The 14,708-nt window shown below is 55.1% G+C and overlaps 1 protein-coding gene across 2 annotated transcripts in view; it reads right to left on the bottom strand.

Annotated features, from left to right (window-relative positions):
* Positions 1 to 602: 602 nt before the first annotated feature.
* The window catches only part of KSR1 (kinase suppressor of ras 1), a 133,098-nt gene continuing 118,992 nt past the window's right edge, over positions 603 to 14,708 (bottom strand). Inside the window, exons 15-21 of one of the 2 annotated variants that reach the window (XM_072938968.1) lie at positions 14,300 to 14,396; positions 11,707 to 11,840; positions 10,932 to 11,063; positions 9,557 to 9,692; positions 8,149 to 8,282; positions 5,498 to 5,578; positions 603 to 3,657 (exon numbers count right to left, since the gene is read on the bottom strand). In XM_072938968.1, the coding sequence (XP_072795069.1) occupies positions 3,579 to 3,657; positions 5,498 to 5,578; positions 8,149 to 8,282; positions 9,557 to 9,692; positions 10,932 to 11,063; positions 11,707 to 11,840; positions 14,300 to 14,396 (793 nt within the window). In that variant the 3' untranslated portion in view covers positions 603 to 3,578. The remainder of the gene's footprint in view (positions 3,658 to 5,497; positions 5,579 to 8,148; positions 8,283 to 9,556; positions 9,693 to 10,931; positions 11,064 to 11,706; positions 11,841 to 14,299; positions 14,397 to 14,708) is intronic. The other variant, XM_072938967.1, reaches the window with a different exon arrangement.

The following is a 14,708-nucleotide window of genomic DNA, read 5'->3' as shown; positions in this document are numbered from 1 at the left end:
CCTTGCGGTGCTACTGTGGGGACCTGATTAAGGTGAGATGGTGCGTAGATTTTAGCACCTCCCTGGCTCAGAGAATGCTGGTTTCCCTTTGCCTCCATGTGTTCTGCTCACCCCAATCGCCCAAGTACCTTTCTCTCTATACCCAGCAGGGAAAGGCTCCTAGAAATAAGATGTAGATACGTGACTCCTCCCCACTCCCCCAAGGTTTCCATGAGGCAGCAGAGATACTGACCACTTCTGGGTCTGCTCACCGGCCGTCACTGTTGAAGGCTGGAAGGCCTCCCTCCATGCGTCATGGGCTTTGATGCTCTTCTGTCTCCAGTCCTCCATCTGCTTAGAAATGCCTTCGAAGTCCAGGTAAAACTTTTGTCTTTGGAAGGAGCTCCCAGAAGATGTCCAAACACCCTGCCCCCTCCCCTCCTAGTCTCCCATGCCATCCATCCGAGTGGTCCCCCAGACTCATCTGGAGTTGACCCAAGCAGATACAAGCCCCAGACACCATGGTACAATTTTATTCACAGGTTCCAGACGCCCAGGCTGGGCCAGGCACAGAGGATATGTTCTTGCCGGTGGCAAAAAAAAACCCAAACTGATAGCGCACGTCTGTTAATACTAACCATTTTAATTTAAATTAATAGCATTTCTGGAAGACAAATGCAGTTGATAGAAAATATAAAAACTTTTACTGTACAAATTTTACATCACATTCAAAAAAGCAAGTGTGTGCCTCATGGCCACAGAAGACGTTGGGTTTGCACACACACAGGAAATCCTGGCTGATGCGGGAGCATCGCATGAGCTCTCTAACTGGTTTCACATTTACATCTCCACCTGGCCCCCAAATCCACACAGAATGCCACCGCCTTAGGCTGACAAGGCACACCATTTCCCTTGGGGATCACAGAAAGAAATGCCACAAGAGGGCAGAGGGATTCCAGGCTCTGCACACGTCCCTGATTTGGTGACAGGGAGGGGTCAATGTAGCTCCATGCACTCATGACTGACCGGGAAGTCACTAGGATTCAATACCTCGAGTTGGATGGAGACACACGGGTTGCGGCTCTGGTGGCTAAAAACAATGGGGACAGACCCGAGGGCTTTAGAGGCGAAGCTGGAGAGTACAGATGGGGTGCTGATGGGCTGAACCCTGGGCTCCACTCTCAGACCCCGTGGGGACTTACGCAGCCCCCAGGCTCCCACCTGGGAGGCCTCCCAGCTTCTCCATCCCTTTCACAGCTGGCTGTGAGGGCTGAATTCACAGTATCTGCCGACCTTCCTGTGTTTCCAAGGCAGACGCGGAGAGCACATGGAAGGGCGAGCACGTCTTGATTCACAGTCACTTAAACAGACGGGGCGAGGGGGACCACCTGGGGGGCGTTCCTCAAGCGTTACTCTTACACAACAGGCAGTGCAGAGGCTCAGGCTGAGAGCAGAAGGCATCCCAGTGCCCTGGAGAGGGCGGGGGTGTCCCCCAGTCCCTCAGCTCCACCCTCAGGGTTCCCTCGGAGCGGGCACTGTGACCGCCCCCACCACCGGCCCCCAGCACTTGCACAAGACAGTGAAAGCTTCCCGAACAGACCCAACAGTGTGACGTGCACAAGAAACAGCAAAACCCAGACTGACTTTCTGAGAGCTGAGCCCAACTCGACTTGCTCGGCTGCCGTCCCACTGCTGGGCCCACCTGCATGTGCTGGGGTTCACAAGGGACAGGTGAGAGGCACAAACAGACCTCTGGGAAGGCATCACCATGTGGGGGAGGAGCTGACAGCCAGAGGCGGGGTCGCACACCATGTGGCTTTTGGGGGGAGGTCACCAGAGAGGCTGATGGGGAGAAACATCCCACAGAGGAGAAAAGCCCCTCAGCAAAGTCCAGCTGGCTTACAGCTCCTCTGTCCTCCTCCCCGCACCCTGACCAGGAGGCCCGGGGACCCTGCGCTGCTGCCTGGCGGTGCCCTCCCACCCAGTGGGGCCTGGCTGAGGGGTGCCTGGCCTGGAGCCGGGAAGGTGGCCCCATAGCTTCCTGGCAGAGCGGCCCATCCCATGTGACGATTTGGCCGGACTCCAGGGAAGGCTTGGGAGATGGGGAGCCTGGCTAGCTGGGTCAGATGAAGGGCGTGGGAGGGCCACATGCCTCCTGTCTTGGCTCAGCATGGATGTGAGATCTGAAGCTGACTTCCTCTGCACCTTCACCTCCCTCGGTCATTTCTGGCTTTGGAGCCTGATACAACAAAATGTCCACTGAAGGGAGGGCTTCTCTGCCATTTGGAACTTTCCTGTTGAGGTGCCAGCTTCTACTGAGGACAGACAGGACACTTCCATACCCAGCCCCCCCACCCCGGCTCAGATGGACACAAGCAGACGGCCTGACTCGGCCCGAGAAGGCTCTGAAGGTTGCGGGCTTGCTGGTGGGTCTAAATAAAGTGGGGGCTCATGCCTCCCACCCTCGCCAAGAGCTCCGAAAGCGGGCAGTGGAGGCGTCAGGAGTGGGCTAAGGGATTTCAACAGGGCAGGGGCTGGGGGACAGAAAAGGTGGGGCAGAAGAGGCGGGCAGCTCCCAAACCATGGCATGACTGATGATGGGTTTCCAAAGGGCCAGGGCACCCTGTGGCTGGGAGGGTGGGCTCAGGGACCTGCTGCCTGCTGCTTCTCCCTCATTACCTTTCCCTCTCCTCATGCCTCCAACCATCATGGACTATGTAGCTGCCCGGCGGGGCCTTAGCTCTGGGGTCCAAGGAAGGAATTGGGACGTCTCTATAAAGAGCCAAGGTCCTTCAGTCCCATCTCCTGGGTGCCTCTCTGGGGGCTTCGTGAAAGGAACATCTCCACAGGCAGTGGGAACCCTGACTAGGAACTAACTACTGGATCAGCCCAGATGTTATTTGGGTTTTATCTGTCTCGGCTTCCCCAGCAGGGACAGACTGGTTACAGGGGTCAGAAGTGAACCCAAGCTCTCTGCAAACTCCTGACCCTCGTAAGCCAGCTAAGCTACTGGTCAGGGTTTCCTCCGCAAGAGGAGGAAGGGACAGCATCCCTCCGATCAGACGGGGAGAACCCTGCAGACGGAGATCCCCCATGAACGGGGTTTAGGGCCAACAAGGCGGCTGGGTCACACCTTGTGGTCCCCAGTCCTACCTGGAAAACAGCCACAATCACAATGCTTTTCCTCCTCTGGCCCAGCGTGGGCTCCTCACTGCCTATAGGGTCCTCCAGAGGGGACGGCCAGTTCTGCCATCCTGGCCGACGGTGCCAGTGACCTCGGCACGGACCGTTTTTATTATTACCTATTGTACATTGAGTCCAACTCCGCAGAAACATATGTGTAAACATTTGCCGTCCATCAGGACAGGTTGGGTTGTTGGTGACGTCATTTTAAGAAACAGCAGGTGCGGCTCCATCTTGGGGACCCAAGTGCTTCAGTGGACGAACAGTCTACATCGAGGACTTGTGCTCCTGGTTTGCAGCACTCAGGAGGGTGGCTGGCACTTCGAAGAGTGTTGTTTTATTTGTCATGGTGGTGGTTTGGATGTTTTAGAAACATTTAAGGAAGAAATATGTCAGCAGAAAAACTGCACAGCTGGCTACATCTTTGGATTACTGGACTCCAGGATGCCCAAGCCAAACCTTTCAAACCGGGGTACAACTTTGCTGCTGTTAATGCTGCAAAGGGGAACAAAAACAAGGGTTAGAGCCCCGCTGGTCTCGATCAGAGTTAGGGCAACATTAGCTACCAAGCAGGCCAGTTCCAGAAGCTCAGCAGAGGAGCCAGCCCCACCAGGAAGTGGGAATGATGACCCGGCCACAGGCCTCGGCAGGACGGTTGCTGGTCACCCCTGGCCGCGGGGGCTGAGTCTCGGCCACGCTCTCTCCTGTGTAGCGCTGTTCCTCTTGGAACCACCAGCGCCCTGCACACCCCGTAACTGCAGGGGGCTCATCAGAACTGCTTTCTCATTTGCAGCCCAGGAAAGGCCTTGCTCTGAGTGGAACTGGGAGGGAAGAGAAACCCAGTCCCCAACACTGAGAGCAGCATTGCGTGCTCCTAGAAATAGTCCTCAAACGCTGGGGTGTCTCGGGGCCATCTGAGAAGCAGGTTGAAATGCAGGGTCTCAGTGTCTGCCTCCAGAGACCCGGCTTCAGGGGGATCTGCATTTGGTAAGCACTGAACGACCTGCCAGACACCCTCCTGCTGAACGCTTACTTGGGTCTGGTACTTCCTGCCTACACTGGGCAGGTGGAAGGGGAGCAGCACGGCAGGGAGAGAGGACAGAGATTTGTTTTCAACAGTGAAACTGTCTGGAGACAGGCCACCTCCCTGCTTAGGGACTTTTCCGAGCATGTGGCTGAGGACACAGCCCTTCCAAGCTGATGTCTTTCACTGCAACCCAGCCCTCCAGAGGCAACTGGCTCGGGCAGCTCTGAAATCATTCCGCTCCTTGTTGGACAAGATCCCCGTGGGTTAACAGCCAAGCAAAACCCCACCCCCTGTCCGAGGGACACACCCCACACGGAGCCAGTGTGCTGGGAGTGGGGGGATCTCTCTCACTGAGCTGTTAGTAGGGGACAGCACCACCCCCCAGAAGAAGCACTAGAGATGAAGTCGCATCCTGGGAGGTGGTTCTGGGGGGACTGTTAGGGGGACCCTCCGTGGAGAGCAGTTACTCAGGCACACGCGGGCCGCGGAGCGGGGAGAGGGCCAGTTTTAACAAACAAAGCAAAAGAAGTCTCAGGAGAGAAGACGAGCGGCAGCGATCGCGTCCCCTGGGTTAGTGCCCGCATCGCTGTTTGAGCTGGAGTAGAAGTCGCGGTGCCGAGGGTGGATTAGGAGGAAGAAAGCCCCGGTACATGCAAGGCAGCCAGGCCTACAACCTACAGAAGGAAAGAGAAGGGGGGAGAGCAGCGTCAGAACCTGATCCCCTGGGAAGGGGGCGGGGGGTGGGGGCGGCAGAGGCCCGGCCAGGGCAGACGGCAGGGGACCCTCTTTTCCTGCAGACAGAGAAAAGGCCATCCCTGCTCCATTCCAGGCTTTGGCAGCAGAACCAACTTGGAAGGGAGCCTGGCACAAAGAACCTCCCCCAGACCCCCCCAGGACACAGTCACAGACTTCTGTATCAAGGCTGACCAGCAGGCCCACTGCCCCTCAGCCCCTGACCATCACCTCAGAGCTATTTCTGCTCCCTGCATTCTCTTCTTTAAGCTCTGGCCAGAGGGGACCCTGGGGACTCGAACCAGTGATCTGAGTTCCTTCCCACCCACGGACAAGCCATTGTGTGTGGTCGGAGGCCTGCCACAAGCCGTGGGTCTGCTCTCAGCCCAGTGAGAGAAACACGAGCCTGCAGGGCCCTGGCTGGTGGTCCTGTGAGCTGCCAGAATGTCACTTTGGTTTCTGGGAATACAACACGCCAAGATGGGGAAGCGGGGTGCAGAGACAGGACAGGAAGCAGGATGGGCAAAGGGTTCACCACAAACAGGCAGAGAATCAGGAAAACAGCAGAAGACACACTATTCCTCCAGAACTGGGCAGCTGTTCTTAAAGTCGAGGTGACCGTAACGTCCTTTCCCATAGTAGCGGCTCCGCCAGCGACTGGGAGCGCCCCGCAGCCATTTCACCGGGTGTGGGAGGAGCGCAGTCCAGCAGGTGATGGCGGTGGGCACCAGGGTGGACGGGGGGGAGGAGGGGCCGCAGGAATCAGGATGGAGGGGACAGGAGGAGATGACAGGACAGGACAGCACATCCGCCACCCCCCGCAAAAATTAAAAAAAAAAAGAAAGGCGACAAGACCGATGGAACAGAAAAGAGAAAATGAGAATTAGAGGCTTGAATGTGTGGAATAAAAATTATGAACAGTAGCTTTACACAGACTCAGGTGGGCTGGCATCCCTTCCTTGAAGGGGCTGAAACTGAACACTGTGCGCAGGAAACAGCCTTCATTCGGGACTCAGTTTCCCTCCTGTGAAATGAAGTGGGACTCTGCAGTCTTCGGGAGATCTGGAGTCACCTCCTGAAGGCCAGCACCCCTCCCCAAGCACCCCCCTCTCTTTTGTGGACGAGGAAACCAGGGCCTGGTCTGCTAAACAAGCTGCCCAAGGTCTGACAAAGCAGATCCTCGAATTTCTTGCGAGTCCAGGAGAACCCCCACTCCGGTCTCGGCCAGGACAGCTCCTCTCAACACCCAGCTCCCACGACCCTCTCCTTCGGAGACCCTTCCTCAAGCTCCCGGGTGGACAGAGAGCCCCGTCTGGGCGCCCAAAGAGGTGTGTTTTCCCGGCTCTCAGCACGCCGTAGTCACTCCCTCCTTCATCCCCTCACCCATCCAATATTTCCTGAGCAATTACTACATCCCTGGGATGGCGCTAGGCACTGAGAATCAGAGGTAACAAGACAGCGTCCTGCTGTGTGGACTTACAGTGACTTGGCCTGTCTCCTCACGTGTGGTGCAGCAGTCGGCAATGGCTGGGTAAAACCCACGCCTCTCATGGCAACATCCTATTACCCACAATCTGTCTTGGACTCTGACCCATCTTAAGTGCAAAATATTGAATCTAATGTTCCATGATAAGGTTCAGCACCCCCTCACCCCAAACTGCCGTTCCTCCAGATTGTCCCTGCGACTGGCCTAAACTGCCACATTCGTCACATTTCTTCAACAAGCTCTCCTGTGTGCATCCTCTGCTGGGTTGGCCCAGGCTGGGCCTCTCCTCACCTGCAGCTTGATGGCTGGTTTGGTTTGTTTTCAAAATGAGCTGGCAAACTAGGTGTAAATCACATCTGGCCACAAAGAAGTTTGGACTGTTTTAGAGTTGTAAAAAAAATAAACGTAAAAAAACAAAACAAAGGACATGTGGCAGAGACCACATGACCCACAAGTCTGAAATATTGACTGTCTGGCCCTTTCTAACAAGGGAGGCTGCCACCACCACACTCCTAGGCGAGTGTGAGATCCCGGTGCTACTCCAGGGGTCACCCTGGGCATCGGGGGTGGACAGGCCCTCGGCCCCACTTCTCCTGGGAGCAGCTCGACATTATCTGTTCTATGTGCTGGAGGTCCGTGTAAGATTTCACTTTTAGAAAGTGCCTTTCACCTTAAAAGAACGTTTCAAGCCATTCATTTTGTCCAAGAGTCCAGCCAGGTGTGACCTGCGTCTTGTTTCTAGACAATCAACAAACTAAGAATTTTTTTTTTTAATCTTTCTAAATGGTTGGGGGTGAAAAAAAAACCAAAAGAAGACTGTTTCATGACCTGTGAAAATTACATGAAATTCCAGTTTCAGCGCCCGGAAGTAACCTCTTACTAGAGCCAGCCAGCTTGTGAGTGTATGGATCTGCGGCTGTCCCTGCACCAAAGAGCAGAGCTGGGCCATCGTGACAGGGACTGTAAGTGGTGGTATCATCGCGCTGCACACTGCTGGGTGCACCGCAAATTCCTGTGACAGAAACCGTCACCCACGTTCCCCCCTTGGTCTGCAAAGCTAAAATATTTCCCACATGACCCTTGGCAAGTTTGCCCACCGCCTACTTTGTAAAGCTGTGGAATCTGAGGTCGGGAACAAGGAAGGACTTGTCCAGATTCTCACAGAGGCAGGGCTGAGGTCTGCTATTGAGTGTTCCGGCAAGAGTGCCAGGGGACAAAAGGAAAAGGGAATGAGACAGCTTAGAAGAGATGAGCAGGCGCCACCCCGCACCGAGGGGTGCAAAGGGTTATGTGATTAAACAGAAGGGGGATGGGCTTGTAGGGCAGGCGATGTGGCCTCGTAACAGGAGGCTGATCTGGGGCTAGAAAGCTCTGTCTTGAGTCTGCGCCATTTTAAGCAACAGCTGCTCTGATGGTTTTGGTACTTCCACCTGGCCCTGCCCCGGCCCTGGTCCTTTCCGAGGCAGAACTTTCCTGCTGGGGCCTAGCCTGGGCCCAGCACCAGCACTGGGCTGATAACAGTGATGTGGAGGTTTTCACAAAGGAAAAGTAGAGACACTAGCCTATAAAAGAGTCCCTAAAATTAATGTGGTAAACAGAATCCCAATATCCCTTGGGCGAGGGGACTAGTCTGGCTAACCTGCTCTGCGGGCTCCCAGGTCAAAGTCTCAGGCAGACAGAGCAGACAGTGCCCTCCCTCCAAGACCCCTGGCTGAGGAGCTCGGCTCCGAGCGGTACTCACTCAGCAGACTTCCAGAAGTGCCCCGGATGGGAGAGCCGCCGGTTCAGCTTGGGCAGTTTCTCCAGCATGTCCATCAGCAGGGGGAAGCTGGGCCTCTCCTGCAGGTCAAAGGCCCAGCAGGCGGACAGGATCTCCTGCAAAGTGAGCCAGTGGGGGAAGCTGTGAGCCCTGGCGGGGAGCGAGGGGAGCACAGCTGGGCACCCCCCCAGAACCCCCAGCTGGTGGTCCCGACCCTCCTGCCGACATTGAGGTGACTGGCCATGGCTGGAGGAGGGCTGAGAAATAACTGAATTTCAGAAGTGCGCTCATGCTCCTAGTTAAAATGAAGTGTATGGGCCTGTCTCCCCTCTTTCCTTCTCTGACCTCCCTGGATTAACAGTCATAAAGCTAAATAGGAAACAGATCACAGGAAAGAGATCAGAAATGGGGTTGCTGATGTTCAGAGTGGAAAGTAAAAAACAGCATGTTGACAGGTGAAACGCAAGATGCTCGGAACACGTGCAGGGCGGGGCTGCAACGGAGGCGGGAGGCTCGGCCTTACAAGAACGGAGGCTGAGAGCGACAAGGAGGACGAGCTCTCCTGACTGCTCTGAGTCAGGGCAGAGCCCTTCTCACTCTGGCATCCTGCTGCCTCCTCTCCAATGTCCGCAAGCACACAGCACATCCCTCAGCCTCGCGATTCGGGTGAACTGCCTGACAGGCCTGTACACACGACCAGGCAGAAGATGCTCACGCGACTGGGCAGAGGGCGACCCTGCCAGCACCGCTCAGGACTTCAACAGGAAGCTCACAGCCTAGTTAGCTCCTCAGCTGGACAAGTGCCAGGTGGAGCCTCCAGACGCTTCCGTGATTATGCTGCCCAGACACTTACTGGAGCTGCTTAGCAAACCCCTGACGGGCACCCATCCACTCCAGGCCTTTCTGATTCAGAACACATGGCTGTCACCGACCACACGGAAAACCCTGACCTCTGGATACCTTTATATGTCACTGTGCCGGGGAAGGGAAGTGACAAACTGCACTGCAGAGAAACCATTAACAGTATTCAGTCACGTGAGGCCAGCAACTGTATCATGATCTGGCATTCTGAAAACAATTTGCCTTGGAAAACTGATTTGTTCTCATACGGTCAAAAAACACATTAAGGAGAAAGATCTGATACTACAGTGACTCCAGTGTTTGTGCTTTGTACAGTGATTATTACCTTCTTTCTTGTAAGTAAGGTACAGGTTTATTATCTTCTCGTCTCATAATCCAATCAAACCTTTATTTCCTTTCTGTCTGTCTTTTTTTTTTTTTTAAGGTTAACAGTGGGGTGGTAGAGGATACCCTTTGAAAGGCAGCCAGGTGCCGTGCCAGCCCCTGCCTCCAGCCCTGCTTCCTTCTCCCGGAGCAGGTGGCTGCTCACCGTGACTTCCTTCCCCAGGCTGACGGAGGCCAGGACTCGCCTCATGCCCTCTCCACTTCCAATCTGCCAGATCAGGGCCTCTGCAGCTTGGTTCTTCAAGGGCCAGTCTCTTGCTTGCAGCTCATACCAAACAGTCCTGTGGAGACCATCCACGCGGCATGAGCACACATGGGGGCTTGGGCTTCCGCGGTGCCAGGAGCTCCGCCTGGGGACCCAGGATCCTCCTCCAGCCTTCCTCACCTGCCAGGCTTCTGGGAATGCCGTGACCCCTCCCAGGGCTCGAGGACCCAAGGCCCTGCGCTCCCGTTGTGGTGGGAGGTCGGAGGCAACCTGGGTTCTGAACAGAGATCCTGGTACAACCGTCTAACCTCAGTGGGGCTGACGCCCATGTCCACGGTCGTCTGAGGAGGGACACAAATGCCCAGTCCTGGGTCTGGCACACACAGGTGCTCAGGAAATGACAGTAAAAGGGCAGGGCAGGATGAGACCACCCCCGAGGGGTGGATACCCTGAGAGATTATGGGGTGAGGCCCTCACTCAGACCCTCTGTCTCCTCGCCATTCTCGACTTATCTGGACAGGACCTTCTCCATTAGACCCCACCACGTGGGGCTACAAGTAACTGAATGTGGAGAGGGGAACTGAGGTGTGCTGGAGGGGTAAAACACACACCAGATTTTGAAAGTTTTGCGGGATAAAATATCTCCTTAATTTCTTTTTTTTAAATTAAAAAAAAATTTTATTTTTATATTTTTAATAGAGGTACCAGGGATTGAACCCAGGACCTCATGCACACACTCTATGACTGAGCCATTACCCTTCCCCATCACCTTAGTTTTTTATTTTGATTACATGTTGAAATGATAATACTTTGGCTATACTGAGTAAAACATATTATTGAAATTCAGTTCACTTGTTTCCTTTTCTTTTTTAACACGGCTAAGAGAAAGCTTTATATATCCAGCTCCCATTATATTTTGATATTCCTGTTTTTCTATCGGTCAGCACCCCAGCTCTTTGGGGGGCACTAGAGGCAGGCTGGCGGGACTCCCCGGTCTCCCGGAGGAACAGTTCTTGGGTGGCTCTGGTGAGTGTCCTCACAGGGCAACAGGGGAGAATGACACCCAGAATTAAGCATTTTATAACGATGACCTAATTTACTCCTCATGAAACACCCCTACCAGGAAGGCACCATTGTCCTCTCCACTGTACAGGAGGGGAAACAGAAGGGCAAGGATGTGGTCACTCGCGCAGAGAAGTGGCTGAGCCAGATTAAAAGCACCCCTTCCCCTGCCCCCAATGGCCAGCGGGACCCTCTCTTCTGGCCACTCTCAGCCTCAGAGCCCCAGGAGGAGGGATGCCAGGGGCCTCCTCACCCAAACGCATAGACGTCAGCAGCTTTGGAGAACGGGAGCTGGTCCTCGTCCTTCCCGGGGGTCATCTCCCGCACGATCTCGGGGGCCAGGTAGCACAGCCAGTCATGTGACAGCTTCAGCTGGTTCTCCCGCCTGGAAGCCAAGAAGCCAAGAAGGGCAAGGACTTTCAGTCAGCCTGACACATCCCTGCCCTGGGGCTGGCCCACCACCCAGCATGCTGGGCCTGCACTTGCCAAGGGGAATGTTACGGTGCAGTGACAACCAGGTTGTTCCAGGAAAGCAGGCCAAGAACAGGGAGCTGCACTTGAAGGTGCCTAAAATCAGATCTGCCTGTGGGTCTCACAACCTGGTCTGGGGCTGGCGCCCCAGCCTGGCTGTGCACTCTCTCCCAGGGGCCAGATACGTGGGGAGAAGCCTTTCTCCCTGCCCCTACCCCTTCAAGATTTGTGGAAGTAGAGCCTGACACTCTTCCTCAAAATGTGGCCATGAACCCTGGTCCCCTGGCCAAGTCGGTGAGCATACCGGAAAGATGGGGGTGAGGGGATCCAGCCTCAAAGGGGGTCAGCCTAAGAATCAAGGGCTATGAGGCACCTGTCACCCAACCCTGATCCTGGACCAGAACCACAGGAGCAGGACTGAGGCAGCCTGGCCTCTGCTACGGGGAGGCTGCTCTCCAGCAGCAGGTGGTCAGTGTGCCTGGACCTCAGCTGGACCTCCGCCCACCGGCACCACCCAGTGCCTCCCGAGCCTGCCCAGATTCCCAAGGCCAACTGACCGTCCCTCTCGGACCACACCCGAGATCCCAAACAGCCCGAAGTCCGTGATGACCACTTTGCCGTTGTCGTAGAAGACGTTCTTGGATTTGAGATCTTTGTGCACGATGCCCTTGGCGTGCAGGTAGCCCATTCCCTGGAAGACAGCGAGCCTCACATCAGGGGCGGGGGGAGGGGGAGGGGGAGTGGCGATGACTTGGCTTCCACCCTGGTCCAGGCTTCTACCCTCACCCAAGGCCTTCATTTAATCGTCACAACCCTAGGTAATGTGACTGTCTCCATTTCAGAGGCGGAAACCAAGCCTCAGAGAGGGGAGGTCACTTGCCCCAGGCCACACAGCAGTTAAGCAGCACTGCTGAGATCTGGTCCAGGCCGGTCTGTGCTCCTGCCGTGTCACCGCACTGCCCAGCATCTACCTCATACTTGGATGAGGTGTGGAAAGGGTGACAGGTAGGGAGCTGGGGTCTGGGAGTGTATAAAGGCACACTGGGATGGTACCCTCCGGGTTAAGTCTGAGGAGACTCGAGTGGTCGGGGTCCTATCAGGCTCTGCACAGCTGGCCTCTACCTCAGGCTGGGCAAGGGCTCGGGGGGTGAGGTAGGGGGACGGTGAGGAGTTCCCACACAGGGAGGCCCCGAGTTCAGGTGGTTCCACTGTCTGTGCTGTGGTAGAAGTTGTCCAGGGCTAAGACTGAAATCCAGCCCAGACTCTTCATTGTGTGGCCTTGGACATGACTTTTGGGACTCAGTTTCCTTACCCGTCAAGTGGAAGGACGGAGGTGGATGATTCTAACCAACCCTCTACTGGACTGAACACTGGCCAGGGGAGGGAGGTACACAAGAAGTCACATTAGGAAGCTGTGAGGCAGAAGCAGAGTGAACACAGCTGAGGTCAGAGCTCAGCCCGAGAGAAGAATTTACAAAAAGGCAGATGCTCTCCTGCAAGACAGGAGGATGCAGGGTCCACTGTGGCCACTTCCCTCAGGCCTGCTGAGAACTGTCATCCCCCTACAGAAGCAGGGAAGAGTGACTTGCTCCTTCCCCAAATTCTATCCTGAATGTAAGACAATCCTTCTTAAAATATCTGCCCATTTTGCAAACCAAACCAAGGCACGAGCCTTCCCCGGTGACCAAAGAGAACCAAAGACTCCACATTGTGTTGAACAGGTACCAGCTGTGTGACTGAGGACAAGTCACTGTACCTCTCTGAGCCATGTGTATAAAATAGATGCCACAGCCTCAAACGGCCAGCTTAAGGAAACAAGACAGGAAGTGTCGGGTCTGGAACACAAACTCTCCTCTCTTCCCATAATTTCATGTTTCCAGAGTGGCCCCCTGCAAACCCTCTAACCAAAGGTTAGGCCCTTGTTAGTATTCTGAGCCTCAAAACATCAGAGATGAGCACAAAAGGAAGTGGCTTAGAAGGTCCCAGAAGAAGAGGGATGGTGAAAACCAAATAAGCCAGCAGAGAGGCAGCTTCCGGCTCCGGAGCTCCAAAACCAGATGGCTCCTTCATCCTGACTCAGCCTGACTCCTCTTAACTCAGCAACCAGACAGGACCCCCCAGTGTCCTGATGATAAGGAGGGAGAATAATGCGGGAGAGGAAGGGGAGTCAGGGAGAGCGGGGAGCAGGGCCTGGGAGGTTTGGGGACCTCACGCAGCAGGTGTGACCCTGCAGCTCCCTCCGACCTCTGCGATGAGACAGACTGCATGCAAGTGAAGGCCTATGTGGGGCACTTTGGCTTTGGGGGCTGCAAATGTTCAATGCGTTAGTTTAGCCACATGACAACATCACGTGGAAACCTTGGTGTTTGTCAAAGTCACTGAGATTTTTATCTTTTCTTTTCTAACAACACACACACAAAATGGACAGAAGGAGGGAGAAACGAGAAAAGAAGGCAAGACTGAAGACAGGAAAGGGACAAAATCTTGGTCAGGGAAAGCTTTTCTGCCAAAACAAGAATGAGGAAAGAGGAAGCCCTATCCAGCAGTGATCTAGTGTTTCTCTGGGCCTGCCTGTTGCTAAATAAAGCAATAAACAAACTTCTCTTTCATTTCAGTTTAATTCCTTTAGAAAGATGAACTTCCCACCACCACCACCACCAAAAAAAAAAAAAGGCCGCCTGAATTGAGCCTGAGGACCTGTGCTCATGAAACAGATCTGGAAACTTTAAGACTGAACCCCAAACCTTCATGAGTTCTAACACCCTCTCCCCAAGAGCTGGCCCGAGGCCCCCTGCTCTCTCTGTGGATTGTCCCCCTTTACCTTTGCACCAATCCAATGAGGAAGGTGATGCTGGTATCCCCCATTTCATAGGGGAGGCAGCCAAGGCTCAGAGAGGCTAATCGACCTGCCCGAAGTCACAAAGCTGGCATGACCAGGATTCAAATTCAGGGCATCTGTCTTTAAAGCCTGCCATGTTTCTCCCAGGTGTCCAGCTCCCAGCAGAGGAGACACAGACAGGGAAGGAGATGGGGTCCCACCTTTGAGGTGCCCCAGCTAAAGGGAGAGGCAGAGCAGCCACCAGCACTCTGATACAGCAGACAGCACAGGGGCCAGCCAGGAGCTCTGGAGCCAGCCAGGCATCCCCTTACCTTGATGATCTCCTGGGCGATCTGCCTAGTCTTGTTGATGTCCAGAGACGTCTTGGGGTCCCTCACAAACGAGTGCAACGTCCGTCCCTTGCAGAAGCTGTGGAGACAGATGGGTCAGGCAGAGGGCTGGGCCAGTGCAGCCCGACCCCAGCCCTCGTGGAGCCTGGGAGGAGCGGGGGCAGGGAGCTGTGCCCACCAGCCCTCAGGAGGGCTCTGTCTCCTCCAACCGTGGGCGCCAGAATCCTCGTTCTTCACCAGCCTGACGCCCACTCCTGCCAGGACCTGGCCTGAATGGGACGAACACACGTTCTCTGAGGTGCAGGGCCTGTCCACCCAGAACAGGAAACTCAGCTCACCAAGGCTCCTGGCAACTCGGAGCAGCCCACCCTTGGAGGGTTCATGGCAGGAA

Source organism: Vicugna pacos, chromosome 16 (genome assembly GCF_048564905.1).
Source record: "Vicugna pacos chromosome 16, VicPac4, whole genome shotgun sequence".
In the NCBI taxonomy this organism is placed as follows: domain Eukaryota; kingdom Metazoa; phylum Chordata; class Mammalia; order Artiodactyla; family Camelidae; genus Vicugna; species Vicugna pacos.
Note: the sequence above shows the minus strand (reverse complement) of the source record. Positions and strands in the feature narration are given on the sequence as shown.